Source organism: Barbus barbus, assembly GCF_936440315.1.
Source record: "Barbus barbus genome assembly, chromosome: 27".
In the NCBI taxonomy this organism is placed as follows: Eukaryota; Metazoa; Chordata; class Actinopteri; order Cypriniformes; family Cyprinidae; genus Barbus; species Barbus barbus.
The window spans coordinates 5378327-5392015 of NC_136755.1; the positions used below are offsets into that span (position 1 = coordinate 5378327).

At 35.5% G+C, this 13689-nt stretch overlaps 1 protein-coding gene across 1 annotated transcript in view; it reads right to left on the bottom strand.

Annotated features, from left to right (window-relative positions):
- LOC306847023 (regulating synaptic membrane exocytosis protein 2-like) overlaps positions 1–13689 on the bottom strand; it is a gene marked incomplete at its 5' end in the record, with an annotated part of 167795 nt that overhangs the window by 125628 nt on the left and 28478 nt on the right. Inside the window, 1 exon segment of the mRNA XM_079380758.1 lies at positions 4192–4364. Coding sequence (XP_079236884.1) covers positions 4192–4364 — 173 coding nt within the window.

Genomic DNA, 13689 nt, shown 5'->3' on the forward strand with positions numbered 1-13689 from the left:
CAGTACTCTAGTACTTAATCTAGTACAGAAATAGTAGTCTGGTACTCTAGAAAGTGTCAGAAATGATGATAACATTCTGTATAAGCCCACGCTGCAGTTTTGTCATCTGTCGCTTTAAATGCTCATGCTCTTTAAATTTGGGTGGATTCTGATTGGTTGCCTGCCAACGGTTTTTATACTTAAACAACTGAAAAAAATAATTCTGAAAGTAATTCCAACCATATGGTATCTCCTTGCTGTTATTGTTGTGGTGTAAAATTTGCTGTTCTCTTACAATTATTAAAACTTCATAGTTATAGTTATAATCCTTGGTGTGAATGGGCCTTTATGTTGTGACTGGTTGAAGGAATAGTTCACCCAAAAATGAAAATTTCCTTAAAAAGTCATCACCCTCAGGCCATCCATGATGTAGATGAGTTTGTTTCTTTCATGGGAACAGATTTGGAGAAATTTAGCATTACATCACTCATCAATGGTTCGTCTGCAGTGAATGGGTGCCGTCAGAATGAGAGTCCTGATAACAGCTGATAAAAACATCACAGTAATCCACAATTATTATTAAAGCACCCAATAATGAAGTGAAACGTGGATGTGTCACATGTCTAAAGCAAAGTGAACTTTCCTTTATCAGCTCACCTTTTTACATAAACAATGAGAAACCATACAAACATTCATTTGGCCCCTCCATTCAAGTGCTCGGTTCACAATATGCGCATATCAGCGGCTCATTGGTCTCCGGTTCAGTTCAGTGACAGTCGGAGGAACTGGAGTGCTGAATGAGTTGGCAAAAACAGCATCATAGGATTATGCCGGTATTTTGGCTGATTTTGAGTCGCAAGTGAGTTTTGATTGAGTAACTTGTAGATCTGTGCTGCTCGAGCCACGAACTGTTTCAGATGATTAGACGATTCTGGTTCAAGTAGTTTGCCAAAAATAACTGGTTCAAAAGAACAATTTGTTCTCAAACTGGACATCAGACGTTTGCCTGAGGCTCTGGATTACAGGTAATAATGTCATAAATAATGTTCAGTTTTTTTGCACAGACTGATTGTTTTGCTTCACAATACCTTAATATATCATCAGGTGTCTTTGATGTGTGTTTTTTAATTATTATTCTCAAAGACCAGCAGCTGCTGAATTGCATTTTTTTTTATGACTAAGGACCACGGTAAAGACGGCTACATCTTGGAGGGTGAGTAAATTAACAGCAGGTTTTAATTCTTTATGTGAACTATCCCTTTAAAACATCTTGATGGATTTGTTTCTTACAAACATGCAGCTTTTCTCTTCACAAGATGTTAATTGATGGACAGGAGAGGTGTGCATTACTTGTGGATTATTGTGATGTTTTTAGCAGCTATTTGGACTCTCATTCTGACGGCACCCATTCACTGCAGAGGATCCATTGGGGAGCATGTGACAATGCTAAATTTCCTCAAATCTGTTCCCATGAAGAAACAAACTCATCTAAATCTAGGTTGGCTTGAGGGTGAGCACATTTTCAACTAATTTCAATTTTGTGTGAACTACTCCTTTAATATGGTGGTGTTTTTGTCTGCAACAGTAATATAGAGACACTGTGAGAGGTCACTGGAAGGAAGTTGTGTGTTCTTGCATTCAAAAAACAGCTGAGCACAGCTGAATGAAACAGAACCTTGAGACATGACAATTATGATGTTTCTGACACAGAAAAAAACAGCAAGATGCAATGAAACAGCCAAATACATTTTCAGATCAGATGGAACTGCTCCATCTCATGCGTCCCATTCCAACTACTAGATGTAATAATATGTTGAAAATTTGAGCAGTCAAACTTGCTGAAAAAATAATTGCTGAAAAACTGAATTACCGTCATAACTAATTATTACCATCATCTATCTGAGCTCAATGTGTGAGTCCGTCTGACGCTGATGTAGCCTGTGTAGTCAGTGCACTTTCCTCATTAGTTGCTGGACCACTTACAGCCCCTAATGATCCGCTGGAAAGAGTCTGACGGGATCTCTAGTCCACTTTATGAGTCAGGCCAGAGATAATGGGTATTGCTTCCTGTAGCTTAGTAGTGAAATATCTGGTCAAGTCATGAAGGTTGTAAGCATCACTAGTACTATTATTATGTAAAGCAACCCACACTTAACCCTAAGCATTGTCCAGTATTTTTTACCCATGTGAAAAAATTGTGTTTAATTGTATCGAATGCGCACTTGCGGAATAGTTCACCCCAAAATTAAAATTTTGTCATTATAATTTTTGTTCCTACTATGGTAGTGAATTGGGGCCAACATCTGTTTGCTTACCAACATTCTTCAAAATATCTTCGTTTTTTGCTCAAAAGAAGAAAGAAATTTTCATTTTTGGTTGAAAAGTGGGTCAAAAAAGTACTTTAAAATAACTGCATTAAATATAAATTTAAACTATAAAACATTTTCATGCAGTTGCATGCAATTGATTATCCAAAAACATTATATTCAGTTCACACTTAAAGCTGCAGTCCGTAAGTTTTGCCTCTTTGTCGCCATCTCTGTTGAAAACCTGGTACTGCAGCCAGGTGTGGAATTATCTTTCTTGCGTGGGCTGTACTCTGGCACGGCTTCAGCGTGGATGAATCTAATGTTTTGAGGTGAATGTGTAGCTGTCAGTCACCGCACCGGTGTGAATCAAACACTTAGTAATCACAGATTCTATCCTACATCTTGGAATATATGACCCAAATCAGAATTTTCACCAGATATTGTCATCTGAGCAAGTAACAAGTCTGCCACGTATGTTCTGCCCAATTTAGGAAAAAAAACATTACCATAAATCGTGCTACCAACGGTGAATAAAATCGAACGATCGGTTAGCTCATATCACATCAAACGGTGCAAATTCTTTTAACCCCAAAAGCAAACTATGCTCCCTTCGCACTGGTTTTCTTTAAAATACAAATCTTGTGTAATCCCAGGCTATCTGTTATAAGAAGCGCAAAACTTCTTTATGTTTACAGACATGACGTAATGACGCAGTGCCATGCTCGAAAACATAATTATAAGATAACCGTTGTGAATCGGGCTAAAGTAAGGTGATGGTTTTGAACACTGGCTGGATATGTATTTGCTCAAATATTGATTTTGGATCATTTTTAACCAAAAAAGTTAAGGACTGCAGCTTTAAGTATATTCCTTTAAACTATATTATTTCTGTAATAAGTACTCTTTTAAAATGTATGCTGAAATGTATCTTTTTCAGAAGGGTAATGTCATAATAATCGTAATGATACTGACAAGCAACCACATATTAATCGCAACATCCTAGTACAATAGCAGCGAGCTTTGCACATTCACTTCTTAAAATGTAACAATGCAGTCACTGCAAAATCCATATCCATCAGTTTTAACCTCAGGTACCTCTGATGCAACTGTCACTGTAAACTGAATGTTGCTTTGAATAAGAAAGTGTTAACCAGATATCCAAGATAATTGTCGCAGAAGAGAATTAAGGAGCTCCTTCAAAACCCTCAATGCATGGGTGTGGCTGAATATTACAAAGATCTCAAATATTTGCAGTTTTCTGTTTATTAATGCTGCTTTGAGTGATGTTCTTAATTATAACATATCAAATGAGAAAATAGTGAAGAAATCCTTAAAGGGATAGTTCACCCAAAAATGAAAATTCTGTCACACACCCTCAAGTAGTTCCAGACCTGTATGAATTTCTTTGTTCTGCTGAACACAAAGGAAGATATTCTGGAGAAAGTTTGTAACCAGGCTGTTTAGGGGCACCATTGACTTCCATAGTAGAAAAAAAAAATTGTATGGAAGTCAATGGTGCCCCAGAAGTGTTCTGCTTCCCACATTCCTCAGAATATCTTCCTTTGTGTTCAGCAGAACAAAGACATTCATACAGGTTTGGAACTACTTGAGGGTGTGTGACAGAATTTTCATTTTTGGGTGAACTATCCCTTTAAATGGAAAAATAAATCATATTGCTAAGACAATAACAAATATGCATGTAACAGCAGTGAGGCCTGTTTTCTTCAATATGAATTACACCAATAATAAAAGTGCTTGATTTGAGTAATTTCCACTCTAAAAATAACCCTTTAATTATCCTCAAAGCATCCTAATTGAAACCCTTCTCACAACATCAGACCGAATGAGCAACATTTTACACTGTCTGAGACCAAGTAAGGTGAATAAGGTATGAATTTCTGACCTGTCTGGGATCCCTGAACCGTTTCTGAGAGGGTCCTGGTTTGCTCCGGCTGGGCTGCCCCTTACTTTGGCTTGGGGCCCTGATCTGGACCCCTCAGGATCGCTGTAGAACCACACTCCTGACTTGGTGAGGATTTCTTGTTGTTTTCGGCACAGGTTGCATACCCACATTACCTACATATAAAATGGCAATTAATATTGGGGGAATTCAGGGAAATATGAGATAAGAAGCATTAAAGCAATACAATAACAAACCAAGATGTGCAGTTTTCATGGAGGGATGGTCTTCTAACTATTTCTTTTTATAATACAGATGCTACAAACATAACGCGGGTCAGTCAGAGGACCTTTGTTGAAACCCCTGCACCGTCTGTCAGGGTAAGCAGATGATTCAACTATCACAGTATCTTCTGCTATGGCTAATAAAACATCTATCCATCCATTTTCCAAACCGATTGTCCTATGTAGTGTTGTGGTGATGCTCCTGAGACCCTGCATCCTCATATGAGGACATTATATTTCAGGGAATTTCTCTGAGACTAACATGCCACAGTTTTAAGTCTGGATGTCCTGTACAGAGCACATTCAGGGCTTCACCATGACCACTCTCTCTCCTTGGTCTTCAAAAATGACTGACATTAATTTAGTGATCAAATGTAACACCCTTATGGAAATATAATATTTTATAATTATCATTTAAATCTGACTCATTTTTAAACTGTCTGTCATAAATCAACATCTCAGGAAAATGTTATGGGGTTTCAAATCAAAATATGACTTTGATTTCATGCATGTCCTCAGCTGAGGACACCGGGACTAAAAGCATGTTTATTACGCATTTTGGGAGACACAACAACTGAATAGGGAAAGAAAATATTTCAATATTCCTATGAAATATTATATATTATTATGAAAATCTTGTCAATTATTATACTTCTGCTTTTCATTACATATTGCCCCAAAAACACATTAATATGCAAATTAGATACAGTTTACGGATACATTGTATATAATGGGAAAACCTGCTTGTGGCCATTTTACACACATTTTGCATAAAGAAAAATGGTATATAAAATCATTATGTTACAACATAGTTCAGAATAATCTTTATACAAAGTCTGGTATAAAAAAAAATCCTGAAACCTAAAAATGTATTGGTGATTTTTAAAAATCAGTTGTTTTTGCCTATGCATGTTCAGTCATGTCTTTTTATTTATTTATTTTTAAACTGAGTCCCAGTGTCCTCTACCGAGGACATAGCATAACATATGAATGAAATATCATTTTGATTTTTTTTTTCTTATGCTTTAAACAATGTAATGACATAAATACTAATTTATTCCTAAAATTGTTTTTCTGTGTCTCATGAGATTATTCGAAGAAAAAAAAAGTAGAATAAACTTTATTTTATAAAACGGATATTTCCAGTGCTTGATTCTGATTGGCTGAGCTCTCCGCTGTCATCTTACATTGCACATAGTTGCTGAATGGCAGATGCGGGATGACACGTGACTGTGTGATGTAACCTATTAGAATATACCCTAAAATCCAAGATATGAGGGAAAAAATGCATCTGTATGGGTTTGTGTCTAATATTTATATCTTATGATATAGTTCAGCAATATCACATGAGTAAGAGTGCTTTTTTCCCGTATATCTGCACGATTTCAAACGTGATATTGATTTTATACAAAAGTTCAACAAACAATAAACATTTTAGACACAACATTGTCAGGATTGTCTGTTGTTGCTCTATTTCACAAACGAACATAGTTCCAAAAAAAAAAGCCTCAACAAAACTTTATTGAATTTTTGGTTTTGAATGAAAAGCATGAGTGAATGATTCAATGTTTTTAAAGAGAGTAACTTGCTTCGTTGCTGAATGAATCTGCCATTTGAACAAATCTGTTATCTTGTTAAAATAGTGACTTGCCGCCACTTACTTGCGGCTTTAGTTTCATATTTAGAGTATGATTTCATTCAAATAGTAATATTTTCATATTTCAATATTTATTTATTTTTCTATGTTGACTCATCATCAACTTTTCTGTAATGTTTATTCAATGCTTTTCTTATTTAACACAGTAATGGCTTTAAATTATCTTTTGGGGGGTCATTTCAGAGCCCAACTCTGTGTGATTAATTAGATAATCCAGCCTGGTCTCATGTTAATACGTAGGTATTAATACGTAACATTTACAAGCACAAAACGTACATTTTTGTACGTTTTTATTGATGCTAAAACGCACAATTTAGATGTATTTCAACGTTTAAAACGTACAAATCGATACGTATTTTTTTAGCTCAAAAACGTACAAATATTTACGTATCTTTTATATCATTAAGATATTCGTATCAATGCATTTTTATCATTTTATCAACAAGCAATTTAGATTTTTAGACCCCATAACCTACCCCCGAACCTACCCATTTTATAGCAAAGATGTTTACGGTCGCTGGACTCGCTGGAAATCGAGATAAATGAAGGTAAATGTACGTTTTATAGAACCACATTTTACGTAAAATACATACGAATTATCATGAGATCACGTTGGATAATCAGCACATCATGTAATTAATTAAATTAAACATTTTAATCACTTGACAACACTAATTTAAATACAAGATGTACACGTTTGAATAGAAATGACATTAAAGTATATTTAAGTTTATCATACATGCTTGTCAGTACATCCAGTAGTTCACTTCAACCATATTTCAAAGACAACAGAAGTAATTATGAAATTACATATTACCGTAATGACCCAAATATAAGATGACCCTGATTATAAGACGACCCCCCTTTTTCCAGATGTACCTTTTTTGAAAACCAATTTTTTTTTCGCAGTAAAACACATTTTTTCTTAAATTATTTTCATATTGCATATTTTTCCTATTTAAATTTTTGTTTTGAAAGTATGGTAAATATTGGTAAAATGTACCAATGATGACATTTAAAATATACACATTTTGATATACCATAAAAATAACAGGTAGCCCATCTGAATTATATAACATTTAGGCTATCCAACTCATAGAAGCCTACCAAAAATGCTTTACAGTAGAAGTGAAATCTTATTGTAGTCTTCAAATCAGGGTACGGTCTAACGCTTTAAAATCACTTACAGAGGAAGTTTGGTCCCATCAGACACGACTCATGCCGCTGTTTTCACTCACGATCTTTACAACACACATTACATTACATATTTCATGGCACACTCGTTTTATGCGTGTTTGGCACCACCTATTATTGTGGGTGTATTATTGACATGTCAAAGTCTAGACCCTGAATATAAGGCGACCACGTTTTTTCAGATGTATTTCCAAAAAAAAAAAAAACACATTGTCTTATATTCAGGTCAATATGGTAAGATACACTTAAGGGTGTTTTCACACCAGAAAAGTCTGCTAGTTCACTTGCTTTGGTCAGGACCAAATACAATGTTGATTTTTTTTTATTTGGTGCGGTTCGCTTTCACACTGCCCTTTCTGCAAGTGAACCAGAAACTGTACACTCACACAATAAAGTCACACACTCACATTTAAACTGAGCGAGAGACAGTGAGAGCAAGTAAATCAATGACAACCATTAGAGCTGCTGCTGGAGGAGAGCGGTCACCTGCCTTTGCTGAGTCACCAGAGAGAGACAGAAAGACAAAAGGGAGAAAATGAGTTTGTGTGTGAATGGAATGGGCTCAGAAAATAGAACAAGAAGGCCATTAGGAAAGGAAATATCGCCTGAACTGCTTTCAAATGGACTGTGGACATTAAAGTGCTCAATGCAAATGTTGCTACATGAGAAATGCATTACTGCAGAGTACTGCATTTTAGAGGAACACAAAGAAACCACTGACTAATACAAGACTTGCAGTATAAAACACTGTGAACAACATAATCAAATTCAAAACTATTTAAAAAACTATTGATTAGAAACAGCACAGTTGAAGTTAACCATGCGTATACTAGTTTACAAGCAGAGACTTGATTAAGTCATTGGTAGTGATTTATGAAAGTGTGCGGTCATTGCATTGCTTTTTTGGCATCAGTTGTTTGCTGCGTTTCTTGATTGGTGGATATTTCTCTGAGGGATCATGGGTAGTGTAGTTCGTCACAGGGAACTACACTGATAAAATTATTATTACTTTAAATTAAGATAATAGCACATTTACAGCATCAACTCTTCATTATCTCTGTGTATTTGTGTGTGTCTGTGTGTGTGTGTGTGTGTGTTTTCTATCATATAATGTTTTTGGTCTACGAACCAGAGGAATGGGAGAACATACTTCTCAGTGGCGCAGTCATTGATATTGCTTAAAAATTAAGATAAAATAATGCTGACTGATAGCTTCAAAAGTAAATAACCGATAAACAACCTCAGAGCTCATGGTAGGTTTTTACAGGCGTATAAGTTAGTGCTAAAAGTTAATTCCTCTATGGAGAAAATGAATGGGATCTTTAATTCCAGCACCAAACTGTTGCATGCTAATCCTCATGAATTAAATAGTTTACTAACTTTTAATAAATGTATTCATTGAATTTATTTGTTTACAATAGAATGTTGTAATACTATATGGGGTAAGTTGTCACAGCCTGAAAAAGTGTACACTTTTCAGTGTATTAAAATAGTTCAGTTCTTTCAGTGATATCTATTAGACGCATGAACGTCTATATCCTACGCTCAGTTTGTTTGTTCACTTGTTTACTTAAAAATATTTTATTTTAGGACAAAACTGAAAAAAAAAAAAAAAAAAAACCTAATTCGAGACATTTTTTTAAACTGCTAGATAAAACGCACATTTATGTAACTGGACTGAAAAAAAAAAAATTAGTCTCACCTAAACTTGTGGAATGTCTCGAAAACCTTTAACATCAAACTTTACGCATAATAAATTATTTTCCTACCCATTTCGTCGTTGCGAGTCATTTTGTGTCCGTCGAGACGCGATGAACGGCGACAGAGAGGATGTTTATAGCGTTTAAAGGACTCTGCTGCGTCTTCTGCTTCCGTCAGAACGAGAAACTGGATTCTGAGCACGGCATGAGAAGCCGCTGTCGGTTCTGCGCATGTCTAACAGCGAAACCCATCGGCTGCATGCGCGAAGAAGATAAGGAAGTCACTGCTCTTCGCTTTAGCCTACATTATTCACGGATCCTGCCGCTATCAAGCCACTAAGCCGGAATTCAGTTCATTACGAATGCATGCCGCCTCAAACCGCCCGAAAAACACAGGAAAAAACAGACACGAAGCTGCAGCCAAACACTGTAAACACTAAAAAGCGGAATGCATTCAAACAATGTAAGTGAATGAGCCTCCTCTCTCAAAAGCTGTAATGAAGTTCACCTAACATGACCTCACAATGTGTGAATGAAGTCTAAGTGGACTTAACTATGATTTGCAATGCAAATATTGTTGTTTTCACTAAATACATTAAATTGAAATGGTTAAAAACATCAATACGCTGTAGCATGAGGGAAACACGAAGTCAGACACCATTAAACTCGCTTCATTCTGACCCAAGGCTTCACAGTGCAACAGAATCAGCTCTTATTCACCAGGACTTCAATTGAGCAAGTTTACCAAGAAGAAGTCTAATTGGAATAATGTTGACTTCAAACAAAACAACTAGCTAAAATAAAACAGCATCAACAAAATTACACAGATCCAAAACCTCTAATAATTCCAAAAACCTATTTACACATTCCCATCTGTCACAGCACAAGAAACAGTGTTGTTATAAAACATCTGTCACAGCACTCGTGTACACACACACACACACACACACAATGTGTCTGAAATAAGTGGAAACGACTAATCTAAATCAAGTAGCCTTCAGGGATACTTGGAAAGCACATCGGTAAAGCATTAAAAGTTAAAGGGGATCAAAACTTTGATTACATTTATTAAATTAGTAATCCTTAATAAAAATTATGTCGGTTCAGATATGCATCTGAAAATATATGTAAAAGTTCCATTACCTTGCACAGCTATTTTAATGTCTATATAATAATGTTTGTGTTAGCACTAAACTAACATGACACAAATATTCACCCTATTTTTTTTTTCATTATAATTTTTATTTTATTATAAATTATTTGACCTCATAATGTTTCATCAAAAACTGGACCTTTTCAGTGAAAACGTCAGACTTCAAAGATGTAGAAGAGTTAGTTTGTTCATCTGAACAGATTTGGAGAAATGTAGCATTATATCACTTGCTCAGCAATGGTTCCTCTGCAGTGAATGGGTGCCGTCAGAACGAGAGTCCAAACAGCTGATAAAAACATCACAATAATCCACACCACTCCAGTCCAGCAATTAGTTATTTTTGACTTTAAACTATGTCTTCTGGCCAAAATGTTTTTATCAGCTGTTTGGTCTCTCATTCTGACGGCACCCATTCACTGCAGAGGATCCATGTGTGAGTGATGTAATGTTAAATTTCTCCTTGATTTATTTTTTTTTTTCCAATGAAGAAACAAACTCCTCCACATCTTGGATGACCTGAGGGTGACAATTTTCAGCAAATTTTCATTTTTGGGTGAACAATTTATAAAGGCGATATTTTCATAAATATGTCCAGCGACAGTATAATATAATATTCAGCTATGCATTTTAACACAGAATTGGGTGTTGATCCTTTTAAAGTAGAATTATATACTGTAACTCAATTATTGTAAAGTATTGATACACTGTAAAAAAAAAAAAAAAGTTGAGCAAACATAAAATTTTAACGCAACCAGCTTCAGCAGATTTTTGAGATCTCTCAACATTTTGTTGTATAAACTTAAAACAACAACTTCAGTAAACTCAAAAATCTGCTGAAGCTGGTTGCCTTAAACGTTTAAGTTTGCTCAACTTTCTATTTATTTTATAAATAAACTTTGCTGTAAATCAAAGGATGAGAGAACTTAAACGTTTAAGGCTCAACATTTTTTTTTTTTACAGTTACCCGCTATGAATGCATTTTATGGTTAGTTAATGTTATTATTATAAAGTGTGTGGGTTTTTTTGTCAGTTGTCCTCCCATATGAAATGTTGTGTTTGTGTTTAAGGGCGTGGAGCAAGAGCTCCATGACATCACTGTCCCAGCGCTGAAAAAGAAGCTGGTCATCTAGCACTGCACGGGAACTCAATCCATGGCCTCACTAACATGTGGAGCCATTGACACTGACATCAGACACAGCAGCGTCGGTATCCATGACAGCCCAACACCACAGCCACAGCACCACGGGAATAAAACAACCCGCTGAGCTCCAGTCAGCTTCCAAAATCCAAATTCATCACAATTCATTTCATTTCACACAATTATGCCGCAATCATCCATATTGATCTCAAGCCATGAAACTAATCGAACAAAAGCTCATGTGCCAAGTAAGTGCATGAACAGTTTATCGCAAAACTACCATCTAGATAAATACATATTTTGGTTTGCCGTCCCATATACTTCTGATTTAAAACCTCAGCGCTGAGATCTCATCAAAACCCACTCTACTGTTTCCTTCTGACGCTTGAAGTAGACCTACACAGTCTTTGCCTCCACCAACAAGAACTCAAACTGGGTGACCATTGCTAACTACATACAAGTGTTGTTTATCACAGTGTTATCTCATCAGAAACACGTACAGATCTTCCTGCTGCTGTGCCCTCACTAAACACTATACATTATGCACACCATTCATCATTCATGAGCTGTGAATAGTGAATTAGTCACTGATTAACAATTGACCATCAGTAAAGTTATTTTCCACATTCTTCTGCTCCTCCGAGGGCAGAGAGCACAGGCGGCCGACAAATTAGGATGTAAATAATCTCTATACACTAAAAGCAACTGTCTGGCTGAAGCAGCTGTCTGAGTTGAGCTAATATCAACTCACAAACAAAGCTGTTTTCACAACAGGGGCCGCATTAAATGAAGTGACTTGTTTACATAAATCATTTGAAATTATGCCAGAGTTACATATATATGTAACCCTGTTCAGTGAACAGCTTTCCTGTTTGATGTTCAATCAGTTACTTTAGTGTGAGTGTCAAATCGGCCTGAAAACCTGATGATCAAAATCAAGAGAAAATATTGCATTGAGTAGATGATAATAATAGGAATGTTTCTTGAGCAGCAAATCAGCATATTAGAATGATTTCTGAAGGTTCATGTGACACTGAAGACTGGAAATTCAGCTTTGATCACAGGAGTGAATTATATATTACAATAGAAAACAGTTATGTTGAATTGTAATAATATTACAGTTTTTACTGTATTTTTGATCAAATAAATGCAGTATTGCTGAGCATAGAGACTTTAGAACGTTAGAAAATCTTGAACCAACCCCAAACTTCTGTAGTATAAATATATGTATAGTATAAATAATGGCATTATAAATATATTAATAGTCCTAAACATTTCATTTTCTTTCACACTAATGGGACAATAATCTGCCCGCAGCATGTGACAATTAAGTGCATTATTTTTGGATACATCCGAATGTCATTGTAATTCACTGTTATACAATATTAATGGTCCATGATAAAAGGGCTTGTGAGAATTTAGTCATAATGATAAAAGCATAAAGAGAAAATAAACACTAAGAAAATGAGGAGCTGCTGAACAATTTGTCCCCTTGCTGTAAATGTATGCGAGAAAGTGAGAGTGTGATGGAAGTGTGCGAGAGATAAAAAAAACTAAGAAAATGAGAGGAACAGAGGGAAATGTACTGTAATATTAGTATTGATTCATGTATTCAAGTCTAAACTTCAACGGTTCACTGACTACTGTAAGACAAAACTACAGTTAGATAAAAATGTGATAATAGGTGTTTGAAGGCACAGAGGAAAGGCTGAATATAATGAGAGACGATGCCCACTAGTGGAAACAGTACTGTGTTGGTTTCATAAAAATAGACTGTATTCTTTTAAAAAATTAAATGAAAATAAAGGAAGAACAAAACTAGTGCTGCTGGTTGGTTAGTGCTGATAGTTTGCAAAAAAAAGACCTAATACTACCCAATTAGATTATGCTGAGTTAAAAATATTAATAAAAACTTTCCATCACACACTATTTTTCACAAAATAAGAATAAATACTTGTCTGATTATATACAGTTGAGGTCAAAAGTTTACATCTCCCTTTTAGTACTGACTTGAATAAGATATTTCATATAAAAGATGTTTACATATAGTCCACAAGAGAAAATAGTTGAATTGATCAAAAATGACCCCGTTCAAAAGTTTACATCCCCTTGACTCTTAATACTGTGCTGTTACCTGAACGATCCACAGCTGTGTTTTTTAGTGATAGTTGTTCTTGAGTCCCCTGTTTGTCCTGAACAGTTCAACTGCCTGCAGTTCTTCAGAAAAATCCTTCAGGTCCCACAAATTCTTTGGTTTTCCAGCATTCTTGTTTATTTGAACCCTTTCCAACAATGTCTGTATGATTTTAAGATCCATCTTTTCACATCGAGGACAACTGAAGGACTCGTATGCAACTATTACAAAAGGTCCAAAA